The sequence below is a fragment of the Musa acuminata genome, chromosome BXJ3-1 (assembly GCF_036884655.1).
Source record: "Musa acuminata AAA Group cultivar baxijiao chromosome BXJ3-1, Cavendish_Baxijiao_AAA, whole genome shotgun sequence".
Classification (NCBI taxonomy): Eukaryota; Viridiplantae; Streptophyta; class Magnoliopsida; order Zingiberales; family Musaceae; genus Musa; species Musa acuminata.
In genome coordinates this window covers 4,876,416-4,902,397 of record NC_088349.1, presented here as the reverse complement: position 1 = coordinate 4,902,397, position 25,982 = coordinate 4,876,416, and the positions used below count along the sequence as shown (strand labels likewise).

Sequence of the window (25,982 nt, the reverse complement as noted above, 5' to 3'; positions counted from 1 at the left end):
TGACATGCTTCTCCAAATACATATCACTATCAACTTCTATCTAAATGAACAGTATGGGAATACTACTAGTCTCGTGTAAGATCAAAGTTGACTGCAAAGTGAAAAGAATCGGATGATATATATAAACGAGATTGACTTAATAATAATACTTCGAGTTGTTAAGTTGAATTTAGCACTCAATCTCGTGTATATTTATTGCTTACAAAGGATGAAAAAGATGTTTTCTTTTCAGATCTATCAAAAGGTAATAAGCGACGAAGACTGATCGGGAAGTTTGTCGGAGGATCGGATCGAGTCGAAGCTGCCCTCATTGATGAAGAAAACTATGCATCTTGTAGCGATCGCTGTCTCCTTGCTCGCATTAAAACCAGCTGTTCTTGCACCAGCTCGTGGGTTGTATTTGGACGAGAAAGCTGCTGTCATGCTCGTAAGAGAAAGAGTAGTAAAGCAATTCGTTCGGTGAACTCCACTCGTTTGCTTCTTTTCTCGACTCCGACATGAGCTCCACACTGGTACTTGTCGATCGGATAAGTAGGACCCACGCCGTGCCAACTTTTAATCATATCTCATGTTTCATTTTCTATTCTTACAAAATAAATAATTTTTAATCAAAATTTTGATGATAAATAAATAAATAAATAATTTTTTGTTCTTCGTTGAGACTAAATATTTATATTAAATTAATATTTTAAGAATATATAAAATTAAGATAACAGTTTGTTTTCATTAACAATTATATATGCTCGGAATAACTCCTTATTTCATGAATATTTGGGTAGGCCTAATTGGGTCGGGGTGAGACTACCGGCCCAAAATTAAAACATGGGTTGGATCAATCAAACCGGGTCCAGCAAGTAACCATGTCCGTGTGTGGTAGGCGAGTGAACGCGAACGGTTTTGGCTTTGGAGCCGAACCCCCTCGACGGTCTCGGGTTTTAAGGAATCTGGAGAGCTCGCGGGTGGCCTCAGGCATCGGACGGTGGGAGCGCGTGGGGTGCGGTGGCCCCGCCCCCGAGCGGCCGTGCGTCTCGTCTTCCCCCCCCCCCCACCGCCTCTCCATCGACCACTAATACTCGGGCTAACAGAGTGGTTGGGGCTATGCGATTCGCTCCTCCTCCATTTCAGGCCTCCAACTCTTGCACCGCCATGTCTTCGCCCTCCCGCTTCAAGGTGACGATCGATCGATTGACCCATCGGTTAATCGATCCATCGATCTTCGTCGCCATTTGAAGGTAGCCCGCCTTGCTTGTCCATTCTTGACTCCGTTTTATGTCGGCTTTCACAGGTTCCGTCTCGTAACCACTGCCACCGTGGGTTCCGCGACCCGCCGCCTCCGCCTGCAGACGCCACCGGCGCTGCCATGGAAGGTGGTGCTGCCCCCTCGTCCGTTAGCGGCGGTTCGCACTTCAGGGCTGTTAGAGACGCCAACTACGATTGGACGCGGTCGCAGAAGGGCGGCGCCGCTTGGTACCCTCGTGGTGCTCCGCACCAATCCTTCGGTCGGTGGCGGTCGCCGTCTTTTGGCCCACTTCCGCCTCCTCGGCCTTCTTACGGCCTTCCTCCGCCTTACTATGGCCCTCCCCCTCCCCCGGCTTACGCCCCTGCTCTTCCACCTTATGGCCATCCTCGGCCTTCTCACGACTCTCCTCCGTCGCCGTTTCTGCCTCCTCGATCTTCCTACTCTCCTTCCACCTTTCGCCCACAGGCATTCCGCCCATCTCCGCCGCCTAGGCCAGCAGATTACCGGACTTGGAGCTTCTGTCTCTCACAACCACCTCCTCAATGTGGTAATCTTTTGTCTTCTTACTTTTTCTCATGGTTGTGAAGATAATTTCACTTCTTCTTGTCCTCTGATCTTCAAAATAAAAATAAGTTTATAATTGATGAAGCTCTTAGGTATCTTATGCTTGGAAGCAATATACAAGTTCATTGCTACTCAAAAGAGTCGATCCAGAAAGCAACTGGATCGGTGATGCAAGAAGCGGTGTCCTTGGGGATTTGTATATTGTTTTGCAATCTAATTTACTGATCTGATGCAACAAAATGTTTGAAGTTACAATCAATGACCGATTAAAGCTTTTGAAATGAAGTATTGAAAGGACAGAAAGGAAGAACAAGCAATAAACATGAATACTACACACATACGAAGAAATAGGGGTTATCATATGGGCAACTCTTTGACAGCTTCATATTCCGTCCTGAGATTGTTTTATTGAGAAATGACCAATGTATATGTAGATTTGTGCTTGTGGATGTGTAAATATACGTATATACTAACAAAGTCACTCAGTTTATGGTAGGAACTTGGTCTTCGACATGATCTTGATAATAAAAGGAAAAAAAAAAACATGATCTTGAGAAGGATGATCTCCTCTCTTAAATCCCTAATCTTTAACGAGCTATCATGCTAGTCACCTCTGCTTAAATAAGGGAAACGAAAATCTTGAGAATGGAACTTAATTAACCACAAAATGCCTTGTATCATATATTGTTTCCTCAATAGAGAGAGTTTTTGCCAAATGTACCATATGAGAATGGAACTTGATTAACCTTAAAAATGACCGAAGTCATGTGTCAGTGTCTCACTAGTAACCAAGTTTCCGCCAAAATAGTACATTTTGGCCGAAACCTAAATCTATGATTATAAGGATATCATAGTTCCATTTATGTATTAAAAACCCTTGCTCCAATATATTGTTGGGTAATGGAAGAACAATGTTGACTGCATCCACAAACATGCATACACATATATTGTAATTTAAATTTTGACTTCAAAGTTCTTGTTATATTTATATTTTATGTCATTGACTCGTGTGCTTGACTGTAGGACATGGTTCATGTATAATTTATCAAAATGGTTCATTCCTTACAACCTGTTGTATTATTTCCAGAGCGGTTTGTAATGCTCTCTTATAATATCCTTGCGGACTACCTTGCTAGAGATCATAGATCCAAGCTTTATTTTCACATACCACAATACATCTTGGATTGGGAATGGCGAAAGAGAAAGTTACTTCTAGAGTTTCGACTTTGGGCTCCTGATATAATGTGCCTTCAGGTAATCCTTTCAGCAATCATCGCAACTTAGTTCTGGGAGGTTCTTCGTGTTGTAGCCCTTTATTTGTTATCTTATATATGCTTATAAACAAGGGTAGTTGGCTTGATTATTTTCCTGTTTCTACTGGACTACACAAGGTAGCATCATGACCTCTTTCTTATTTGCAGTTTAACCAAAAAAGTTTTGGTATTGTTAATGCAAAAGTACTCCATTTGTTGCTTCTCTTTAGTAACTGAAAGTATGAAGGTCTGCAATCTTGTATGCTGGTGTATCAGTCTGGGCTTGGACTAGTACTATACTGGTGTACCATGCTGCATTTCAGAAAATCCTGAAAAAGGATTTTAAAGAGGGAACTGCCTGGCATATCACCCGATTTATCATGATCGACATACCGATAATGTTCAATCGGTCTTATTTTTTCATATTACATTATCATGAATCACAGTTGATATTTAATGGATGTATAGTGGTAAGTTGATCACTTGAAATTCTTGCAGAATTCTACTTAAAAGGATTGTATTGATTGTAAGTTCTTCAGAATACCTGCTTAGCTTCTTAACCTGATATTGGCTATCAATTTTCATTCATCTATTTGATTCTTTTGAACACCTGGATATCCTAAGTAGGATACACTAAAAGTATTCATTCTTGATAAGGCATGGTCATCACGCTTATTGGTTTCTCTGCTACTACATTTTTTACAAGTAGCACATCTATATGCTCTAATGTTTATATTAAAATCTCTTGATGCCTCTTTTAGGAAGTTGACAGATTTTATGATCTGGAAAAAGAATTGGCAACTCAAGGATATGCTGGTATTTGGAAGGTTGTTACCATGGCCTTTGATAATCTTTTTGATTACTTATTGCCTTTGTATCATATTCTTGAAATAATTGATTATGCTAACAAGCGACTTGTTTAATGTTTCTACATCCTCACTAGTATGATATACAACATTGTACTAGGTGATGTAAGCAACCTAAAGTGTGATAGTGCTTAGAGAAGGAAGAGAGATTATAAACAGAGAAAGGAAAAAAGATAAAATGGAAAAGGGTCATTTTGATATGTAATTAGCTGGTTTTACCAAGCTGTACATCCTCACAGGGTCCTCTAAGAACTTGCAAAAGAGAAAATTGGTTAGAAAGAATGTGAATGTGCATATAAACTGCTATCGTCGCTCTGTAGAAATGTAAACTTGGGATCTCACAAGCATATATTTAAGCAAACACTTGATAGGAACTGCAAAATACAAATAAGAACTTCACAAATGGTCACGTGACAAAGGGTCCAAGACTTTGTGGCACACACAGAAGTCCCCACCCTTTAAGTGTCTCTACGACATCGGTGGAACCATACGATGAATCAACTCAAGACACTATGTTTTTGGGTTGCTCTTTGTCCCAAAATACATGCATACTAGATGCTTTGTCTTTGGGCAGTTTGGTCTCTGCGCGATGACCGCACACAAGCTGTGCTGATAAACCAGGAAGGACCACAAAACCCAATCAAAATGGGACTATGAAGCCTTGAAAGAACCAAAGAGCACGGATATTACATCACACACCTCTATGAACAATTGTCCTTGGAGAGAGAAGAAGACGTTGATGTCCTTCTTGGCTATTACTTAATTGTGAAGTTGATCCACTTGTTTTTGGTGCCTAATAGCTTCAATAACTTGAAAATATCAATAGTCTAAGGTTTGGTAGATCTTGTATGGGATATTGAGAAATGGAATTGAGACTTCAGAGATGATGTATGTTAGAACTTAAATGGAAGGAAATCGAGAAATAGAAGAGAGGAAGATAAAAAATTGAATAACTTTTTGACTCACTCGGAAGCCACTTTGGGGGTTGGGGGTAGATTATGGCTTCACATCACACACATGTATGAAACTTGTTCACCTTTTTTATTGATTGATTGATGTCCCGAAGACAATATGCTTTTTCTTTTTATAGACTTCCCAAGTAGAAGGAGAATATAAAATAATATGAATTAAGAAAAATATAATTACTTCAAATAATCTCAAATCTCAGTCACTCATTTTTTCCTTCTTCAGGAAAGAAACAATTTCAGATTTCCTATGACAAATAATCTTTATTTTTATTCTAGTTTTGATTGACATGCTTCCATATCTGTAGTGAACTTCCTTCTAGGAATAATTTGTAATTCAGTATAAATGTTACTTTGATTTATTTTGACTTACTGGTGCCTTTTCTTCTTCTTGAGCAATCTATGATGCTAAACTAGATATGAATTTTTTTTATAAAAGTCCCTCTTAAAAAGTAAAATTAACTAAAAAAGCACTAAATTGAAAACATGTTCAATTGTTCATAACCAATTTGAAGGGAATATAGTTTAACTTTTATTCTTTTGGTGCTTTGTGTAGGCTCGAAAGGTGTTTCGATTACCATCATACGGCTTGACAAAGACTTTTGATTTACATCTTTATTCTCTTGTTACCTGGTGCTTGTTATAGATTATTTTCATGGAATATTGTCGATGCATATGATTGCAACAATAACTTCAGTCATCTCAATCGTTGACAATTTTCAGTTTGTGTCTAGTAATGGACATGCATTTGGTGGTTTAAAATATTTGGAATGCACTATTCAACTCAAATAGATTGCTGCAATAGTTGGATGTATGGAATATGCCTCGAGATTTAAAATGTCAGGTACTATCTTAGTCATGGCTGGCATTCGGCAAGTCCCAACAAGGCAACAAGTTCTAGCTGATCGTTCAATTAGTTGGATATTTGAACATGATCTCATTAATTAAATCTACAATAGTTTTTAAAAAAGGAAGAGGTCTTGGAATAGGGAGCCTCAAAGATCCCTTCAGTTAATTTTAGGAGGTGATTCCATGTACAAAAGTGTTACACTTTGTAATTTAATACAAGGATTGAAATATCGTACCATATCGGAGTTTCGATATTCGCTCGGTACGGTACGGTACTGTATACCGAGCGGTATACCGTTCGGTATATATATATACACCGGCTGGTAACGAGCAGTCCATGTATCGGTGTGCTGATGGACCGGTACGTATTGCCAGTATCGGACGGTATTATTCGAAATTGAAGACCTTGATTTAATATAGAATTAATGTAAGAATAAATTATGCACTCTAATAAAGTTCCCGAGATGTCTTAAAGTGCATACTAGTTTGTTTATTATAGTAGCAGTTTCCTCATGTATATATTAGCACATAATCATTTGCATGCCATGACAAAATAAAGTGACTTTGTGAATGTGGCTTCTAGCAGTTTTAATGATATTTTATCGGTTATCCAGATGCGTACTGGAGATGCAGTTGATGGTTGTACAATATTTTGGAGAACAAACAGGTAAGGTTGAGTTAAGGTCGAATCTTAGCATATACCATAAACTAAAAGTTATTATAGAAGTAGGATTCTATAGGGGAGCTGCTAAATTAAGATTAACATATTAATTATTTTTTAAAAAATCTTTTGATGTATAATCTTATGCCTTACCCAGGATATACTGCTCAAATAAGGACACTTAGTTCTTTCAACCATCTATGCATTGTTTATAATTGTTATGGTTGAAAAAAAGGATTTTTCCTGATATGTTAATTTTCTAAGCTGAGTAACGAAACATTTTGTAACCATCTTCTATTTTGTTCAAATTTTAAATATTTTATTTGGTGTTTTGGAGCATAGATTGTTTACATGTTGGCATCTTAATTATCTATTTTTCTAAACAGATTTCAGTTGAAATATGTTGAGACCATTGAGTTCAAAAAACTTGGTCTTCGGGATAATGTTGCTCAGATTTGTGTACTGGAAGTAAGTCCTGTTAGTTGATTTAAGTTCTATGTTTATATGTTTTCATCTTCATTTTGATTTTCAGTGGATGGCAATGTTGCACACTGTCAAAATATAAAACATTTTTTTTTTGGTCAGTCAACGATCCAAAGCTCCGTAAAAAACGAGTCTGCATCTTTACTGAAAAGGTACTTTGTTAAGTTCTGTGTACTTAGCCTTGTATTGTACATAATTTTCTACTGTACACTTACAAACTTACATTTTTCCATCATTGAAATTTAGATTGAACAATGGCAGGAGCTGCATATTTGTTTTTTTTTGTTTTTTGTTTTTGGGTTTTCTAATTTTACCAATGTCTCTGCATACGGCTTTATAATGTTCAACTTCATCTTCAAATATATAGTTTTGCAACCATACAATGTATTCTGCATACTTGTAATTTTCTGACTTTCACAATAGTGTGTTCCAGACTCACCTTGATGTACTTTTTGTAATGCTTCTTGTTTTCACCTTTCATGTTTCTTCATTTAGTTGCTAGGTGGTAGAACTACCAATAGAACCTTGTCTGTGTTTCTGATTGCCTATGCAGCTCTGATCAGTTGAGACAAGCTAACCAAGTGGTTGTATGTAACATCCATGTCCTTTACAACCCTAAGAGAGGAGAGATTAAGCTTGGTCAGGTATGTCCTTTATCCTTGTTTGTCCCTGTAAATTTATGCTTAAACATCTTTTGATGATTGATTGGCTGATGCAGCTAAGTGATATGGTATTGATTATATCCCAGTAAGAACTAACTTATACTCGAGCAGCTTAGTTTTGTCCTTATATTATTAAAAGATGCCCTAAAATCTTTAAGTTTTGCACTGAATTTTCTAAGGATCCTTAATTTTGATTTGATAGGTCTCCTATTTAATTTACAAGGATTCTTAATGATTTCAAAGCAAATTTTCTTTGAAATTTTATGTATTTGCTACCATGAGTACCTCATTGGTTTGCTTCAAACATGGGCAGACAGCAAAATAGTTGAATATGGAAATACATGTTTTTAGCAAAATCTTATGTGAGCAACATTTTAGATGTCCATCATATTTGCCATACTGCTCAGTATCTAACATGGTTGATGCATGGTGCTGATTAAGATTTGCAGTCTAGGATGTATTGATGACCTGCTGACTTGAATTGGTGTGGGGTCTCTGCCATCTGATATAGTTAATGAGTCATCGTAGAGAATCATTAGCACTAAATCTCATGCCAATAATGTACCATCATGCACCCATTTTTAAACTTATGATTATTGGTTTATGGTTGTCATGCCAATATATGCAATTTGATGTTGTTGATGAAGAAAATTAGAGAATAAAAAGAAAAGTTTTTATAGTGTAAAAACATAAAAACAACAAATTGGATAGTAGAGACAGACACTTGGTTTTTCCAGTCAATGCAAGGTGGTGCGACAATTAGTGTCCAATATGAGGTAGAGTACCTCATGCAAAGAAAGTGGCAATGAAGCCATTCGAACCTATTCAGAATTACAATCTCTTGGTTCATTCACATCTGGCTTGATTCTATCAGCTAGTTTGCACAAAATTAAGTTGCAGTTCAGCCATGTCCAATTCAATTTAGTAAGGCAAAGCACTTATTGCCAACCAATGCGTCTTCACTACACTGGCTTTTAATGTTTTCCAATCCCCACTAATTGGAATATGACATCCGATATGGGCAGTACCACAAAAAATTGTAAACCATGCTTTTGAATGTGGAGTAAGAGATGATGCAGCATGTGCATTTTTAAGTGAGTGAGCCAGCAAATGAAGGCATAGTAGAATAGATGGTTGAATACCAAAATTTATTATCTTTCTATAGCTAAAAGAAATATATTAAGCAAGAATGAGATCTCCAAGTAAATATTGCATAGAAGTATCAAGTTGGCTAAAGTAGAAAACATATTTGATGAGTTGTATGACCCCCATGGATTACTTTGGACTAAAGATATATGGTGTAAAGACTGTTGTAAGACTAGCCTGCCTTGGGTGTTTGGCAGCTTGAGAACAACGTGCAAAATGTTAATGAAGCATATATAACCATGTTAAGATAGATGAGTGGTAAAGGAAGGATACAACAAGAAGTGACCATGATTTTTTTCATGGTAAGTCAAATGGTAGCTATCATTATATGAGAGAATTGCTTTTGGTGAATCAGATTTATGCCAAGTAATTCTATTGAATATACCAGTAAGGAGAGGTGTATAAATTAAATTATATGTGCTTTGAAGGGCAATAGAATGCTTGGTAAGAAATCCTCATACTGCGATCATAGCACTATTAGAGCATGTCGCCCACATATCTTATCCTTAACTTTTCCAATTAAAGATATACTTATTCTTTGTTTATGCAAGCAAGTAAATATCTATTCCTAGGAGATGAAACCTTTTAACAAAAATGACTCAAATTTTTTCCTTTAAATAGGACAAATAATTGGAACTGCAACAAACATTGCCAATTAGGCACATCAGAAACAGCTAGGTCATGCTGATTAGGAGTATGCTATGTTGTGGATATGCAAAATTTGCTGCAATCCTATATTTCCTTAAAAAGGATTTTATCTTTTCTAGTAGACACATGCATGTTGCAGAATAATTTGTATAACAGCTTGAGAGATGGGGACTAACACGTGCTTGAATAACTATCAATGTTGAATGGTCTGGGTTGTGGTTCTGGTGTGGCTTTTTCACCACGTACCAGGATTAGTCGGGTTGTTATTTTGGGTTATGTGATATAATTTTTCTTTTCGATCTTGCTAAGCAGTTAGCTATGCTTTAACTGGTAATACAACAGTGGTAATATAAGGCTTGAAAGGCGTAAATCATTGTTCTTTTCTTTTTTCCTGAGTTCTTCTATGGACCGTAGAGTAGGAATGTCTGTGGATTTATTTGTTTGTTTGTATACAACCGAGTGATTTGATGAAATTTCGATCACCAATTTTGGTGGTTTGGATCATGTATGACTGTGATCCAGGACATAAAAAGTATCATATATCTGGACATGGAATCTGGACTGTGGATTGGGTAGAGGGTTTCCTACTAATGAATGGACTTGATCTATTAAGATTCTTTTTTCAGATAATCACTGAACTCCTTTTTGATCAATGGTTTGATTAAGTTCACTCAAACAAAGGCCTTTGCTTGTGGCACTTTGTGGTTCTATAATTGAATGTAAATTATAAGATGGCAGTTGGTAGTACCAGCATAATAGCATTAGCCTTTTTCCTTCTCAAAGACCTATGGTAGGATTCCTCTCTGCTTTGGTCTAAAATAGTTCAGTCTCTGTTCAATGATAGAACACAAGATTCTCATATATCGTGCTTGCTAATTACAGCTTGTCAACAGGTAAGGACGCTTCTTCATCGAGCTTATGCTGTTTCTAAAATCTGGAATGATGCCCCAGTTATAGTTTGTGGAGATTTTAATTCTACACCTAAGGTTTGTTGTTTTATTGTCTTTGTTGCTAGCATCCTTTAGCTCTAAGTGCTAATACTTTGGTCCAAATGGTTGTAACGCCACTGTAATATCACAGTTAAAACACGGCCTCCCATAAGTTAAATGTAAATTCACTTCCCCATCTTTCCTGTTTTGTGTCTCTTTTCCATACTGATGCCTTTTTTTCTCAGAGTCCACTTTACAAATTTATAGCTGAGCAGAAGGTAATTCTTTATCATTAATATATTCTAGCAGCTGTAGAGTTTCTTGTTCTGAGTGATCATTAGCTTTTCAATTGTTCAAATTTGCAGTTGACCCTTTCTGGTCTTGCTCGGGATCAGATATCAGGACAATATTCTGCATGCATTTCTTCTTCAAGGCCATATTACGGCCCTGGTACATCTAGGTAAATGGTATCCTGTTAAACATGTGTTTATCTTGTTTAATGACTCAAAATGCTTATATTCTTGTTTCAGGACTCAGCCCCACATGAGTGGAGGTACTGAGGTTAATTGCAAACCTCAAAATAAGGAAGAAAATCAATATGTAACAAAAGAAGCTCCTGTCCGTGAAGGAACAAGCAATGGTCTGCTAGATATACCTCAAATTTTCTCTGAGAGTCGGTTGCTGGATAAGACATGCACAGTACCTGATGTGGCCACAAATAAAATAGGTGGTGAGAGTTTCTGCAGCGAGTCCTGTTCTGCTGATGATAGTAATTTACAGGTATCTAACAATACTTGTAGAAGTTGTATCCAGCCAATCATGGACCAGGGAACTGCCTTAGAAATTTCTAGCATTGATCAGTGCTCTGCTGGGGTTCACTCTGATATGAGTAGGTCAACGATAGAATTTTCAGGGTCAAAGCAAAATATGTTTGATGAGTCCAATGATGATTATGAGTCTCCATCATTTCAAACTATAAAAGCATCTGACATTGTTGCTGATTCAGCAGCTCAAGCATCTGAAACTTTGGCTGGTACGGCCTGTCAAAATGTTTTAGTTGATAATGTAGTACAAAAGAACTGCAGCTATATTGGGGCTCCATCATCTAAGGAGTACTCAGGTTCCAGTTCCACTACATGTTCAGACATTTCCTATTATCACAATGAATCTAAACAGTCGGTTAATGATGTGGCCAGCCTGTCAGCAGAGTTTGATTCTACAGTGAATCTGTTTAATAATTGTTTGGAAAATCACAATTCTGTAGGTGAAGTTGAAAATATATGCAAAGATATCTCCTGGTCAGAAGAGAATTCTGACCCAGATTTCTTTAGAGAACTTTTAGGAACTGATGATGTATGTCATTTTGGTGATGATCCTGTAACTTCAGGCCAAAATCATTCATTCGATTCAAGCCATAGTTCAGAGTTGGATCCTCTAAGTGTGGGGGTTCGGGAAGAATCTCTCCGTGGTGCATTTTCATTAGATGATGGTTTTGAAAGGCGTTCATATGATCCATATTTGTGGACTCCAATGGAAATTGAGGTTGCATCAGGAAGTGCAGATTGTAATTTTCTCGAACATAGTTTGAAACTAAGGAGCGTATACACAGATGTGGAGGTAAATGGTTTCTTATTTTGCTTTGGAGTTTTGTGTCTTTTACTTAATTTTTTATGATTTCTTAAGACATTTCTTTGTGTTGCTTGGTTGAGTTAAAATCTTGTTACTCATCCAACATAAATTGCTTGATTGATTTACATGTTTGTTATTACTTGGAATTATGCTATCAAAAGAATCTACAACTTACCTCATCTTATTAGTTATTTTTCAGTGTGATCTTATGAATACTGTCAATCTTTTGTTGCTTTAATGCTGTTTACCTCATTCCTGATATCAGTTAACGGTTATTGTGCTTGCTGGTTCTATTTGGTAACAATGTAAGTTTGCACTATTTGTCTGTTCTGGAATGGATTAAGAGTTCACAATGGTGACCCAGTAGGTACGAATGCCAAAGGGAGGCTTGTTTGGTCTGGTTGGTAAGTGTTCATTTTTTTTAAACTAAAGCACAAAATCTTTGGTTGGAGGAACTGTTTCTTAAGAATGCTATATAGCTAGTATAAGCATTTTGGTGTCTGTAGAAATAATTTAATATATTTTCCCTCCCAATAAATCTTTATGAAGAGTCAAATTAGAAATACTAGATTATGCCAATCTTTTTCGCCTCAAGTTCCTTTAGTTGTGGAACCATTTAAAGATCATGCAATGAGATTAACTCATCAAGTGTCTCTTTCCATGTGTTACCTCTACTTGGTGGTGGGTCTGTTTTTGATGATTCTGATATTAGTGAAATAAAAATAATGGTGATAGTTGATGCCTACTTTTTCCGTGACCATTATGGTCTTTGACTTATTCAGAGTTTCCATGTCTGAAGTTCAAAGTTGCAAACAATTGAGACCAAAAAATCTCTCCTTATATATTCCTTATATCTGCATTCCATTTTCTTTAATCTGAAACTACAAGGATCAGGTTTTTTTTCTCTCAGATTTGAACAAACAGATTTTAGTGTGTTAATTGAATTTTTTTATTTTCTTAAGCAGTTTTACCAAAGAATGGCATACAAGGATTTCTTAGAATATTCTTAAACTCAATCAACTTGGATGCAGTTTTAAATTGCAGCATAATAACTCCGAGATTATTGAATCAACTACGATTTTCAAGATGGGTTGAAAATATGGATGCGGTGTTATAAGACAGGATTAGTAAACAGTATATGAAAACATGACTGAGAAAAAAAAGAACATGCATGTTAAGGCTTTTACATCTGGAGGGGTGGAAATTCTTGCAGAATGGAGGTATTGACTCCATGTCATGAAGGTAAAATGAAAGATCTAAACTGATACCCAGTTTTAAGCATCTCATCAGATTGCTTTCTCTGTTGTCTTGCAAAGCAAAGGCCTTGTTTTCTAATCAAGTAACCACTAGAAAATTCAAATGATATGCCACTGAGAACTTGTCCTTGAAATCCCCACAAGAAACTGCAGCAGACTCAAACTGAAGAAATATCTTATTGATGTTTCGGTAGAATTTCTAAAACTAAAGAAGATATCATTATTATTCTTTGTTATCATATGTTCACCACATTTTTGCAGGCCATGCAGATATATATTACTTGCTGTATCTTCTGCTAGATTCTTCTGACATTGTTCTTTTTGCTTTTTTCTTTTGGTAGTGGAAGGCAGATGATCCTTTCATTTCATTTAAACCCAGATGTTTTAACAGCTTTCTTTAGCTTTCGTTGTGTGAAAAATTTTATTTCTAGAAAGTTGTATATTCTGACAGCGTAGGATGATATAATTACCTCTACTCCTGCACATTAATTTCTTCATCAGAACCATATGATAAAAGTTTGTGAAGAATTTTATTTCTAGAAAGTTGTATATTCTGACAGCATAGGATGATATAATTACCTCTACTTCTGCACATCAATTGCTTCATCAGAACCATATGAAAAAAGTTTACTTTGTTGGTATAGTTTGTTCAAGATTCAGACATGCTGGAGGCAAATTGTTACTTTTTGTTCTTTCTTCTCGACAGGATTATGTGGGGACAAAGGACTCTAGCAGAGAACCCCTAGTTACCAGTTACAACCGGCGATTTATGGGCACTGTTGACTATATATGGTTATTATCTTTATCTCATCATCTCATAATTATTCATGTACAGTGGTAAAACGTATTTATGTTTCTGACTTGATTCTCGTTCCTTATCATTTGAGAATTTAAAGTGGTGGTTCTCTAAGCTTTTGGTGTGGTTTGCACTTATGTGCTATGTGCAGATTGTAGTTTTTGATGCAAACAATATCAGTAGAACACAAAAAAGTACTGACCAGAGTTTATATATTTCAGTCCAGAATGCGAATGTATAAAAATAGCCTCTATGATTGGTCCTGTTTGCCAATCTTTGTTGGAGCTTCTGGAAACACATTCTCCTGCCATTTATTCCTCCTCGTGTTTCATTTGCACATAGGATATCCCTTGTTATATGGTGGAACTCAAGCTTATCGAATAAGGTTAGGGACCATCCCTTGCACAACCTAGTTACTGACATCTATGTCCAAAGACTCGCCTACCTGACTTTGGACACACCGACCATGACCGAAGCAAGATCTGACCTTAAGATGCAAATATGGGTTTGAAAGCAGGCTGACTTGAGTTGGACTGTTGTGATATGTTTTCACATTAGCAGAGCCCAGTAGATTCATTTTAGCTCTCTTCATTTCTTTCTCATTGAGACGTTTCTTGTCTGATTGAACTAATCATTATTTACTTTATCTTGCTTATTGTTACTACATGCTGTTTGTAAGGCTGATTCTTTAGATAGTGTTCTAACAGAATGGTCTTGCTGGCATGGCAGAGGTACTAGGTTTATGTATATGCTGTGACGTGTTGATTTGTAGAAGATTGTTGTTGTTTTGTGTACTCTTCTCATCATGACTTTTTTAATGGCTTTTTATCTGATGAGCAAAGAATATTTAAACACTTTGTTCGTTCTCTATCATGTTTTGAAAAAGAAACTGTAACACAATGGATGTACAGGTCTTCTGAAGGTCTTCAGACCGCCAAAGTGCTGGAAACATTCCCTAAACATGTTCTGCAGCAGACTTCCGGTTTTCCAACCAGGGTAATTGTAGTTTGACTATGTTTCATTGCCAAACCCTATGGTATGACTCCGATCAACTGAGAACCGAACTGACTAGTCTTGTTAAACTTCTCTCCAGAGATGGGGAAGCGATCATGTTGCCTTGGCCTGTGAACTGGCATTTACAAATGGCTCCTCGACTAAATAGAGGTTTGAACTCGAGAGGCTCGATGCCGTCACATCTTTTGCATTGATGCTTTTTTTTTTTTTGGTCAGAAATTAAGATGCTGTTTTCATTTTGTTGCTGCTGCTGCTGCTGTTGTCGTATTGTTTAGCTCCAGCATCACATTTCCTGAGAACAGCAAATCTTTTGTCAAAAGTGTTCATTTTGGGCAGTGTTCTGACAAGTGCTGCTGAGCGTAAGGCAACCATACGCTGCTTGCTCTCCAGCAGATTGCTCCATGGCGATTCCTGAGTCGACCCAGTATGGTCAAATGCCAAATCTTCTGGTGACGCGGCCTCCAGCATTAAAGCCCTACCCTCCTATCTTTGCTTCAATGAAATTTATTGATCCAGACAACTCTGCTGCTAAAAAGAGCTTGTGCATGTTTCAGGTGATTATAAGAATGGTCTGGCGTTCCAGGAAAATGTTGGTAACAACTCCTGCTTGTTCTTCGGAAACACAGAATTATTTATTACTAATGTCATCCAATCTTCTTCTCCTCTCTTCTTTCTGTAGATTTATGTTAATTTTGCGAAATTATTTTTCACTACATAGTGTATCAGTTGCAATAATATCTTACCATATGTCATAAAAAGCTAATTTCGTGACGGTATTACTGCCCTTTGGTCTGTGGTACGCTTACTATTTCTAGACCCTGTACCCGTATGAGCATTTTCAACGTAGCTTCTAGTATTGACGCCTATCTGGCACCCAACTAGAAGTCAGCGATGAGCCGTTGACTCCAAATACTCCCAATCCATCTCATTTGATGCCCCCCTCTTAAACACGTGCGTCATAAGCGTGGTAGGTTGCTTGGTCGTCCGTCCTATTTGACTCGTCTTTTCCGCCTTTCCAATATATAGACCAAATCTATAAACATCTATCAAATGCATCATCACTGCTTTCGTATCAATCAAACTGACATTACTCTTAGTTCCAGTCAGGTGAAGTGGTCGTACGAGATTCATGTTGTACAAAACCTGGCAACTTAGCATCTCAAACTCCGTTCACACGTCAAAATGTATTAACGGAACGAGTCTCTCATCATTAATTGAGCCAACTTATCATATCAGAACGTGATCCACCAATTCTGCATGACTGTTCCGCTGTAGCTGAATTGACTACAGGGAAACTTAACCACACGTCACGGACGTCGTCATCTTCGTTGCCGGCCAATAACTCGCAGCGAAGAAAACGTGGGTGCGTGGTGAGAGGCTGCTCGTTCGATTTCAACGTTTGGAAAGTCAAAGATAGTTAACTCTTTTACTCCGTATAGTACGACCGACACGCGACCTCAGACGAGTCGTGGCGCTCAAGTTTGAGACTCATGACCTTTGACGCCAACACCCAATTCCTCAGCTCGAAGCTTCCTTCTTTTGTTTCTTTGATTCTTTTAATATAAGTAGTCTGTGAGAACATGAGATGGTTGATATGCGTGTCTTTAAATTAATGGGCAAATATCCGGAGAAGGACGTAAGTGTATAATTGGAAGTTGATTCTTTAGTCAAACCGGTCGATCAAATGCCCAATTTGTATTTGAAGCACACCCAAATTTTCTATTACGTAAAATCACTATAATCAAACCGGTTTTACTGAATTGGATGGACTGATATGCAAAGAATTACTCTGTAATTCCACACTTATTATGAAAAATAAGAGGTTTAATCTAAAAAAATAATAAATAAAAATTCCGAGGCTCTCTAAGAGTTAAATCGCTGTTGGATTTTTTGGAGGCACAAAATCTTCTTAATCACAATAAAGTTAATGGCGTACAGCACGCGATACGAATGACGTCAGCCGATCCTTCCTGCCTTAGCGGGCATCATTTCTAGAAGCACATGCGGTTGTTCGTGAGTGCGAGCGCGCGCCACGGAGAGGAAGGCGACGAGGTGGCGGCGACGCCTCTAATAATTCAAACTCTTAACCTAACCCATTCAAATACTTCCGTCTCATGACAGCGACGCCATGATGCCCCACGTGACCCACCTCATCATCTCTATATAACGTCCCTCTCTCCAACGGAACGGAAGGACTTCAGATACCGCCTTCTTATCTGGTCTCTGCCTTCCCTCCCTCGCGTGTTCTTGTTGTCGTTCCGTTACCAACAGAAGAGAAAGCTTAAACGAGAGAGAGAGAGAGAGAGAGAGAGAGAGAGAGAGAGAGAGAATGGAGGCGACGGAGGTGAACAGGATCGGGAGCATGAGAAGGAATAGTTCGATTTGGAGAAGGGGCAACGAGAGCATCTTCTCCGCGTCGTCACGGGAGGAGGACGACGAGGAGGCCCTCAAATGGGCGGCCCTGGAGAAGCTGCCTACCTTCGACCGCCTGCGACGTGGCATCTTGGCGCTCCCCGAGGGCAGTCAACGCCTGCAGGAGGTCGACGTCCAGCAGCTCGGTTTCCGGGAGAGGAAGGCCCTCCTCGAGCGCCTCGTCCGCGTCACCGACGAGGACAACGAGCGTTTCTTGCTCAAGCTCAAGGACCGGGTCGACCGGTGAGGACATGACCGCCTTCATCTCCAACTCCTCCTCCAATTCCCTTGCCGTGCCCTAACATCTTGTTTCTGCTTCGGGGTCTTCGTTTGGTTGTGTTCAATTGTAGAGTTGGGATCGATCTGCCCACCATTGAAGTGCGGTTCGAGCACCTCAACATCCAAGCAGAGGCCCATGTCGGCAGCAGAGGACTGCCTACCATTCTCAATTCCGCTCTTAACACGCTGGAGGTACAGTCCATCTTTACTTTCAAGATTTGAGTTGTCCAAGGGGCAAACTAAGATTATGCTTATATACTACAACGAAAAATGAAACAGAGCATCGCGAATTACTTGCATATACTACCGAGTAGGAAGAGGCCTTTGTCCATCCTTCATGATGTCAGTGGAATCATCAAACCTCGCAGGTAAGAGGCTCCCTTTTCCTCTTTGAACGACCCAATCTGGTTTTGAGTACTGCATCTGACCAGATACTAAAGCCTTCAACTTGATCACCAGGATGACTTTGCTCTTAGGCCCTCCTGGATCCGGCAAAACTACGCTGTTGTTGGCTTTGGCTGGAAAACTGAGCTCCGATCTCAAGGTAAAGGGAGACTCTTTGTTGTCCCTCATTTCCACTCACGATTCGTGGATCTGATTCGTGTATCTGGAAACAATCACAGGCCACCGGAAAAACGACCTACAACGGCCACGAAATGAACGAATTTGTGCCTCAGCGAACAGCGGCATATATCAGCCAGCATGACCTTCACATCGGGGAGATGACAGTCCGGGAAACGCTAGCTTTCTCAGCGAGGTGCCAAGGAGTTGGTACTCGTTATGGTAAGCATGATCATGAAAGGCTTGCTATATTTTGCTACTTTGCACAAGCTGTCAATTGATCCCAAATGAATTGGTTTTATGAATGCAACACAGAGATGTTGACTGAGCTAGCAAGGAGAGAAAAGGAAGCAAACATCAAGCCAGATCCTGACATAGATGTCTTCATGAAGGTGAAATCAATCTCTGTACTTGCTTTTCATTTGTTCCCCTTTCCCCCCACATACTCGTCCTACTGATTCCAGCTAAAAGTTTGGTGCAAGATCAGAACAATTGTTTGTTACGATAATATTTAACTCTGTTTTCTTAATCTCTGACAGGCAGCATCCATGGGAGGACAAGAATCCAATCTGATCACGGATTATGTACTTAAGGTACTCTCTATCAGCATAATCATATGCATGAAGATGTTTGTAGATTGATCAAACCTAGTCTTTTGAGCAATCAGGACAATTCACTGGGAAGCAATAGACTGATCTCTTGTTTCTTCTTCAACCTGTCGCAGATCCTAGGACTGGAAGTCTGTTCTGACACCATGGTAGGGGATGAAATGTTGAGAGGTATCTCTGGTGGACAAAAGAAGCGTGTCACAACAGGTATATGATAACCGAGGATATTATCGATGACCACTTACTTTTTCATTTGATGCCTTGTGTATCATGTTTCTCGTGTCCTATTGCCTGACTCTGCTTGCTTCTGGTTCCACTTTTTCGCTTGATATAGGTGAAATGCTTGTTGGACCTGCAAGAGCCCTATTCATGGACGAGATATCAACTGGTCTGGACAGCTCAACAACTTTCCAGATAGTAAACTCACTCAGGCAGTCAGTTCACATTCTTGGTGGAACGGCTGTTATTTCCCTTCTGCAGCCTGCGCCAGAGACTTATGAACTTTTCGACGACATTATTCTTCTATCTGATGGCCAGGTCGTGTATCAAGGCCCTCGCGAAAATGTGCTTGAGTTCTTCGAGTCTATGGGCTTCAAGTGCCCAGAGAGGAAGGGTGTTGCGGACTTCCTGCAAGAAGTAGGTTATCCACAAAATGTTCCTACTATTTCCTGTTGTTAACTTTAATTCTTTTGGTATGATACTGAGTCTTGATTTGGGTTCAAAAGGTAACTTCGAGGAAGGATCAGCAACAGTACTGGACACGCCATGATGAACCTTACAGATATGTGCCCGTAAGAGAATTTGCCGACGCATTTCAGTCATTCCATGTTGGTCGGGCTATAGGAGATGAACTTTCTGTCCCATATGATAAGAGCAAGAGCCATCCTGCTGCTCTTACAACTACTAGATATGGGGTCAGCAAGAAGGAACTATTGAAGGCTAACATTGACAGAGAACTGTTGCTGATGAAGAGGAACTCATTTGTCTACATCTTCAAGGCTACTCAAGTAAGTTAGCTCTACTTTGATAAATTGTTTTTATACCCTAAGCAGTGTTTTATGGATTGCAATTCTTTCTCTACAGCTTACCATCATGGCGCTCATTGCAATGACAGTCTTCCTACGTACTAATATGCACCGGGACTCTGTCACTGAGGGGGGCTTATACATGGGTGCCGTTTTCTTTGGAGTAGTCATGGTCATGTTTAACGGTTTCTCTGAAACTGCCATGACCATTTTAAAACTTCCTGTTTTCTTCAAGCAAAGAGATCTCCTTTTCTATCCTGCATGGTCATATGCAATACCATCATGGATTCTTAAAATTCCAATTTCATTCGCTGAAGTTGCAGTGTGGGTTTTCACAACTTATTATGTCATTGGGTTTGATCCAAATGTTGGAAGGTAAGAATGATTGAATTGACAATTCTTACAAAAATGAACTGTTTGATCCATGATGTAAAATCTCATTATCATTTCACAAACAGGCTGTTTAAGCAATACATGCTGCTGCTGCTGATAAATCAGATGGCATCTTCACTCTTCCGTTTCATTGGGGCAGTAGGTAGGAACATGATAGTTGCAAATACCTTTGGATCTTTCGCACTTCTCATCCTTCTTGTTCTGGGTGGCTTCATTCTTTCACGAGGTAAGTAATGATTCGTTGCTTTGCTTCACATTAGACTTGGAAACAAGCCTGTACATATCAACAGCTCATTTATTGTGACAATTATGGAATAAATGGAATGTCCTTCTCTGGCAGATCAAGTGAAGAAATGGTGGATCTGGGGATACTGGATCTCACCCCTGATGTACGCACAGAATGCCATGTCAGTAAATGAATTTTTAGGTCACAGCTGGCAACATGTGAGGACATTACTTTTGCAGAGATGAAGAAAGTGCTATTTCTCAAGCAAAAAGTAGTTAACATTTTTGATGATTCTTCTGCTGCAGAGTCTTCCAAATTCAAGTGAGCCACTGGGAGTGTCAGTCTTGAAGTCACGAGGAGTCTTTCCCGAAGCAAAATGGTATTGGATTGGATTTGGGGCATTGATTGGTTATATATTGCTGTTCAATGCTCTTTTCTCTGTGGCTCTTACTTATCTCAAACGTGAGTATACTTTTCCATCATCTTAGCAAGCGACATATAGTATTTTGTGACTTCAGTTTCTGAATTGAGAGCTAAGTTCTGATCATCTATGTTATAATTACAGCATTTGGTAAGTCCCAGCCACCTGTATCTGAAGAGACGTTGAAGGAAAAACATGCCAATCTGACTGGAGAAGTGTCTGAGCAATCATCCAGAGGGAGGAACTCTGTTGATCATTCTCAATCCAAGAGTAAGGCCTATCAACATGTTAGTCTTATGCTGCATTTTCCTGGACAATCTCATCATGTTGAAGCTTTATCTGCAGAAGGTGCTGATGGATTGAGGAGGGATGGTACCTCATCAGGTTCCATGAATGTGGCTATTGATCAGAACAAAAAGGGAATGGTCCTTCCATTCACTCCACTATCCATTACCTTTGACAAGATACGATACTCTGTGGACATGCCACAGGTAACTTTTCTGACATCACGTACCATATCTTTTATATGTTATAGGCACATCTGACTCCATGCGCTCCTTTTACAATATGATGGACATTTAGGAAATGAAAGATCAAGGTGTGGTTGAAGACCGTTTGGAACTCCTGAAGGGGATAAGTGGATCTTTCAGGCCAGGGGTGCTTACAGCTCTAATGGGTGTAAGTGGAGCTGGTAAAACAACACTGATGGACGTATTGGCTGGGAGAAAAACAGGTGGATACATAGAAGGAAACATTACAATATCTGGCTACCCCAAGAAGCAGGAGACTTTTGCTCGTGTATCAGGCTACTGTGAGCAGAATGATATCCACTCTCCTCACGTGACAGTCTATGAGTCTCTCGTCTATTCTGCATGGCTTCGGTTGCCTGCTGAGGTCAACTCTGCAACAAGGAAGGTCTGTTGGAAGGATACATTGACCGATTCATATATTCTTCAAGATTGGTCCTTGCAAAGTCTGATTAAATAACTATTTCTTGCAGATGTTCGTTGATGAGGTCATGGAGCTTGTAGAGCTGACACCACTGAGGGATGCACTCGTTGGATTGCCAGGAGTAAATGGGCTATCGACCGAGCAACGAAAGAGACTGACCATTGCTGTGGAGCTTGTTGCTAACCCATCTATCATATTCATGGATGAACCAACATCTGGACTTGACGCAAGGGCTGCGGCCATCGTTATGAGAACTGTGAGGAACACAGTGGACACCGGGAGGACTGTGGTGTGTACTATTCACCAGCCTAGCATTGACATTTTTGAAGCGTTTGATGAGGTGAGAAAAACTTTCGGGTTAATTATCTTGCAAAATTTTGGTATATTTCATGTGTAAATAATTTGTGGTTTTAAAATTTTCTTTTCTGTTTGCTTGTAGCTCTTCCTAATGAAGCGAGGTGGAGAAGAGATATATGTCGGTCCACTCGGTCGCAATTCTTGCCATCTGATAAATTATTTTGAGGTGAGAATACAGAATGTTACTATTTATACAATTCAGTTGAACAGTACAACTGATCATTTCACCAACTGTGTTCTCCAGGGTATCAATGGTGTCAGTAAGATAAAAGATGGATATAACCCTGCAACATGGATGTTGGAAGTGAGTTCACAGGCACAAGAAGACATTCTGGGGGTGAACTTCAGTGAAATATACAAGAATTCTGAGCTTTATCAGTGAGTGTCCTACTTGTCCCTCTAATGTTCCTTCAAGTTCATTTTGCTTGCATGTCTGATATAAGTGCATTCTGCAATATAGGAGAAACAAGGATTTGATAAAGGAACTAAGTACACCTCCTCCCGGATCAAGTGACCTTTACTTCCCAACCCAGTATTCTCAATCTATCCTTGTACAATGCATGGCGTGCCTATGGAAACAGCACTTGTCATACTGGCGGAATCCTCCATACACTGCAGTGAGGTTTTTCTTCACATTGATCATCGCTTTGCTGTTTGGAACTATTTTCTGGGACCTTGGAACCAAAAGGTACATCCTTCTTGAAGTTCTACAAGTACAAAAATATCTTTCTTCATACCTGAACTTTGAAATATACTTGATCAAAGTGATTCGAAAAGAATTCTAATGGAACCTCAAACTGCAGGGACACAAAACAAGACTTGTTGAATGCAATGGGTTCAATGTATGCTGCTGTCTTATTCATTGGGGTACAAAACTCTTCATCTGTTCAGCCAGTTGTGGCAATTGAACGTACTGTCTTCTATAGGGAGAGAGCTGCTGGAATGTATTCAGCTGTGCCATACGCGTTCGGACAAGTAATTTTCTCAAATCTACCTAACTGCAAGAAAAAGAAAAAAAAAACTCATAGTTGTAGAAAATACATAATTCTCTTGAGCAAGCACATATACGTTTATATATTTTGTCTAATTACAATGTTCCATCGGCAGGTTGCAATTGAAATTCCCTATATATTGGTCCAGGCATTGTTATATGGTGTGATTGTGTATGCAATGATCGGATTTGAATGGACTGCTGCTAAATTCTTCTGGTACATGTTCTTCATGTACTTTACACTCCTCTACTTCACATTTTACGGGATGATGGCAGTCGGTTTGACTCCCAACTACAACATCGCGTCAATTGTCTCTGCCGCCTTCTATGCCATATGGAACCTTTTCTCTGGGTTCATTATTCCAAGACCTGTAAGTTAAAAACTCCATTACTTGATCTTTGAAGAATTGCTTGCTTATTGCAAGACATCCTCTTATAATCAGCTTGGCTTGTCTACAGAGAATCCCGGTGTGGTGGAGATGGTATTACTGGATATGCCCCGTGGCCTGGACCTTGTATGGATTGGTTGCTTCGCAGTTTGGTGATATACAGACACGATTTGCTTCCGACGAGTCCGGTGAGCCCGGTGAGATTGTGGCCGATTTTGTGAGGAACTATTTTGGATTCAAACATAGCTTCTTGGGGGTGGTTGCCGTGGTGGTGGTCGCATTCCCGGTGCTTTTCGCTTTCCTCTTCGCCTTTTCAATAAAGACACTCAACTTCCAAAAGAGATGAAGATGGATCGGGAGAGAGAACAAAATCTGCTTTCTCAATCAAACCAAATTACTTGTCGGTGTGATGATTCACGAGGATAAAACTACAGCCTTACTCAAAACCTGCACATTTGCATCACAATTCGACTATTTGCCTTTTGTACTTGCGAGATATTCGTTCTTGTGTTATGAATTTTTCTTTTTTTCTTTCACGAAAAATGTAAAACATATTGAATTTATTATTTGTTTATGTACTGAATATGACTTACTAATGAAAAAAAAGTCATGTGATGACTTTGTGAGTTGATTTACCATAAAGACTTCAGACCGTCCAAATGTGCAGCAGGCCATCATAGTTCGACAGCCCCTTCCATATAAAGCAATTCTCCTGTCAGGAAAACAAACAGCTTCAGCAATGCTACTTAAAGCCACTCTGTTTGCAGCTTAGAAGAGCCAATCTACTGAAATATCAAATTAAATTTTATTATTGGATTAGAGATTGATTTAAGAGTTTTAGCTAAATTAGACATCCAAGTTTTTAGTTAAAGTCAATGTTTTGATTTCGCGCCTTGATCGATAAATAGGGACTAATCAGGAGAGCAAAAACAGAGATTTGGAGATCCAGAGATTGAAAGATGGTAAATGATTGATGATGCATTGAAGGTTTTAGTTTGAGCGTCTCTGTCTTCCCCTCTGTCATTCTTCTCTATGATTAACATCATCTTCTCAAATAAATTTCTAACACAAGAGGCAAAGAGATTAACATTAACAATCAACTGATTTAGTTAAATATTTTCATTTAAACTAAATTTCTAAAAAAAAAATAACCATATGATTTATCTAAACCAAGTATTATATTACTTACATTTAAATAAAAAAAAAACTAAGATTTATATGAATCTATGAATGAAGAATGATCGGAGCCACTGCACGACACTTTCGCTCGTAATAAAAAGTATTCGATTTGGTTAGGGAGGGGTACGAAGCTATCTCTCGTCATCCATCATTTGCCATTGTGCAAAACAAGAGGGATAATAGTTGTTTGCTCCATCTCTCACCTATCTTTGTTGCTGCTACCAACCTCCTATTGCATTAAGAAGTGATGAGATTATAGTTTGATCATCTATCTGTGGTGAAAAATCATACTTGATATTGATATGTAATATCATGTTAGTTAATTATCATCCGACATATAATCGTCATGTGATGTCTAGAAAACGAGGATAAGAGGAAGGTCAACCCATGGATGAAGATCCAAAGCAAATAATCATAAGTTTCTTTCTTGTCCTTCGATGAAAAAAAGATAATCATAAACTTCCTTTTTATCTTTTATGATTAGATATGAATATTCATCTTTAACATTATAAAATGGAACAAACTTATTATCTTTTTTAGGAGATATTTTTTTTAGAAGACCATGTGTTTGTATTTATATATCTCGGATTACTAACTTGCGCGTTGTAGGGATCGACTCGAGAAACCTCTCTCGATCTTGATCTTCGTAGATGACACATTGGAAGCTCGACGTTTCTACCTTGGAGACACCTTAGATAACTCTATGCATACGGGTCCATACCACGTTGGGCTGATTAAAATGTCAATGATATTCTCTCTTAACATATATGATTTTTTTTTACAAAAAATATTGTAAAAACTCTTAGAAGAAGTGAGGTGAATCCTATAGAGTTAGACATAGCTAAGCTAGAAGAATTTACGATGTTGCCTAAAAAAAAAGGTGTCAAGAATATGCTCGATGGAGTCCTTGGTTTAGTAGGTTGACTTTTTCCACTTCCTTGTTATCCTGTCTCTTTTAAGACCTTGGTTGTCCTTTGCTTTCAAAAGCAAATTTAGTTTGTAGAGCTTGCTCTAAGTCATTTCTTATCTTTTTTATAAGTTTTTGTTTATGTGCTTGAAAAGAACATATCAATTATTCTAATGTTCTAAATCTTTGGATTCTTAAATTCCTACCATATTAAAATTGGATCCAAAAATCTTAAAATTTCTTTATTACTCTCTGATCATCGATTTATTCATCATTTCTTCTCATGTGGTGAATAATAGAAATATGGCTTTTGAAGTTATCT

The 25,982-nt window shown here is 38.6% G+C and overlaps 2 protein-coding genes across 3 annotated transcripts; both read left to right on the top strand.

The window, feature by feature from the left end:
- Positions 1 to 948: 948 nt before the first annotated feature.
- On the top strand, positions 949 to 15,627 carry LOC135628671 (carbon catabolite repressor protein 4 homolog 6-like). Of its 2 annotated transcripts, none has more exons than XM_065135483.1 (16): positions 949 to 1,170; positions 1,286 to 1,787; positions 2,892 to 3,058; positions 3,819 to 3,884; positions 6,352 to 6,404; positions 6,785 to 6,866; positions 6,984 to 7,033; positions 7,435 to 7,525; positions 10,231 to 10,323; positions 10,512 to 10,544; positions 10,632 to 10,726; positions 10,797 to 11,883; positions 13,858 to 13,943; positions 14,859 to 14,943; positions 15,041 to 15,111; positions 15,298 to 15,627. In XM_065135483.1, exons 1-15 carry the CDS (start codon positions 1,099 to 1,101, stop codon positions 15,107 to 15,109), a joined length of 2,631 nt encoding a protein of 876 aa, XP_064991555.1. In that variant the 5' UTR covers positions 949 to 1,098; the 3' UTR covers positions 15,110 to 15,111; positions 15,298 to 15,627. The 2 variants fall into 2 exon arrangements, with proteins under 2 accessions (XP_064991555.1, XP_064991554.1); XM_065135482.1 differs by having other exon boundaries at positions 15,237 to 15,627.
- A 1,540-nt stretch (positions 15,628 to 17,167) lies between these two features.
- Positions 17,168 to 24,216, top strand: LOC103985721 (ABC transporter G family member 36). Its single transcript, XM_009403531.3, has 24 exons — positions 17,168 to 17,616; positions 17,724 to 17,844; positions 17,932 to 18,020; positions 18,112 to 18,196; positions 18,276 to 18,435; positions 18,529 to 18,605; positions 18,753 to 18,806; positions 18,938 to 19,028; positions 19,156 to 19,457; positions 19,547 to 19,828; positions 19,905 to 20,221; positions 20,305 to 20,465; positions 20,580 to 20,683; positions 20,771 to 20,927; positions 21,031 to 21,156; positions 21,232 to 21,377; positions 21,469 to 21,801; positions 21,887 to 22,177; positions 22,277 to 22,360; positions 22,439 to 22,572; positions 22,655 to 22,882; positions 22,998 to 23,169; positions 23,302 to 23,556; positions 23,645 to 24,216. Exons 1-24 carry the CDS (start codon positions 17,291 to 17,293, stop codon positions 23,918 to 23,920), a joined length of 4,371 nt encoding a protein of 1,456 aa, XP_009401806.2. The 5' UTR covers positions 17,168 to 17,290; the 3' UTR covers positions 23,921 to 24,216.
- Positions 24,217 to 25,982: the final 1,766 nt, after the last annotated feature.

Coding starts and splice junctions, on each gene's coding strand:
- LOC103985721 (XM_009403531.3), top strand. CDS start 17,291: ATGGAGGCGACGGAGGTGAACAGGATCGGGAGCATGAGAAGGAATAGT. Junction 21,802..21,886: donor TCAACTCTGCAACAAGGAAG/GTCTGTTGGAAG, acceptor TATTTCTTGCAG/ATGTTCGTTGATGAGGTCAT. Junction 22,361..22,438: donor ATCTGATAAATTATTTTGAG/GTGAGAATACAG, acceptor TGTGTTCTCCAG/GGTATCAATGGTGTCAGTAA.
- LOC135628671 (XM_065135483.1), top strand. CDS start 1,099: ATGCGATTCGCTCCTCCTCCATTTCAGGCCTCCAACTCTTGCACCGCC. Junction 6,405..6,784: donor ATATTTTGGAGAACAAACAG/GTAAGGTTGAGT, acceptor TTTTCTAAACAG/ATTTCAGTTGAAATATGTTG. Junction 13,944..14,858: donor GGCACTGTTGACTATATATG/GTTATTATCTTT, acceptor ATGGATGTACAG/GTCTTCTGAAGGTCTTCAGA.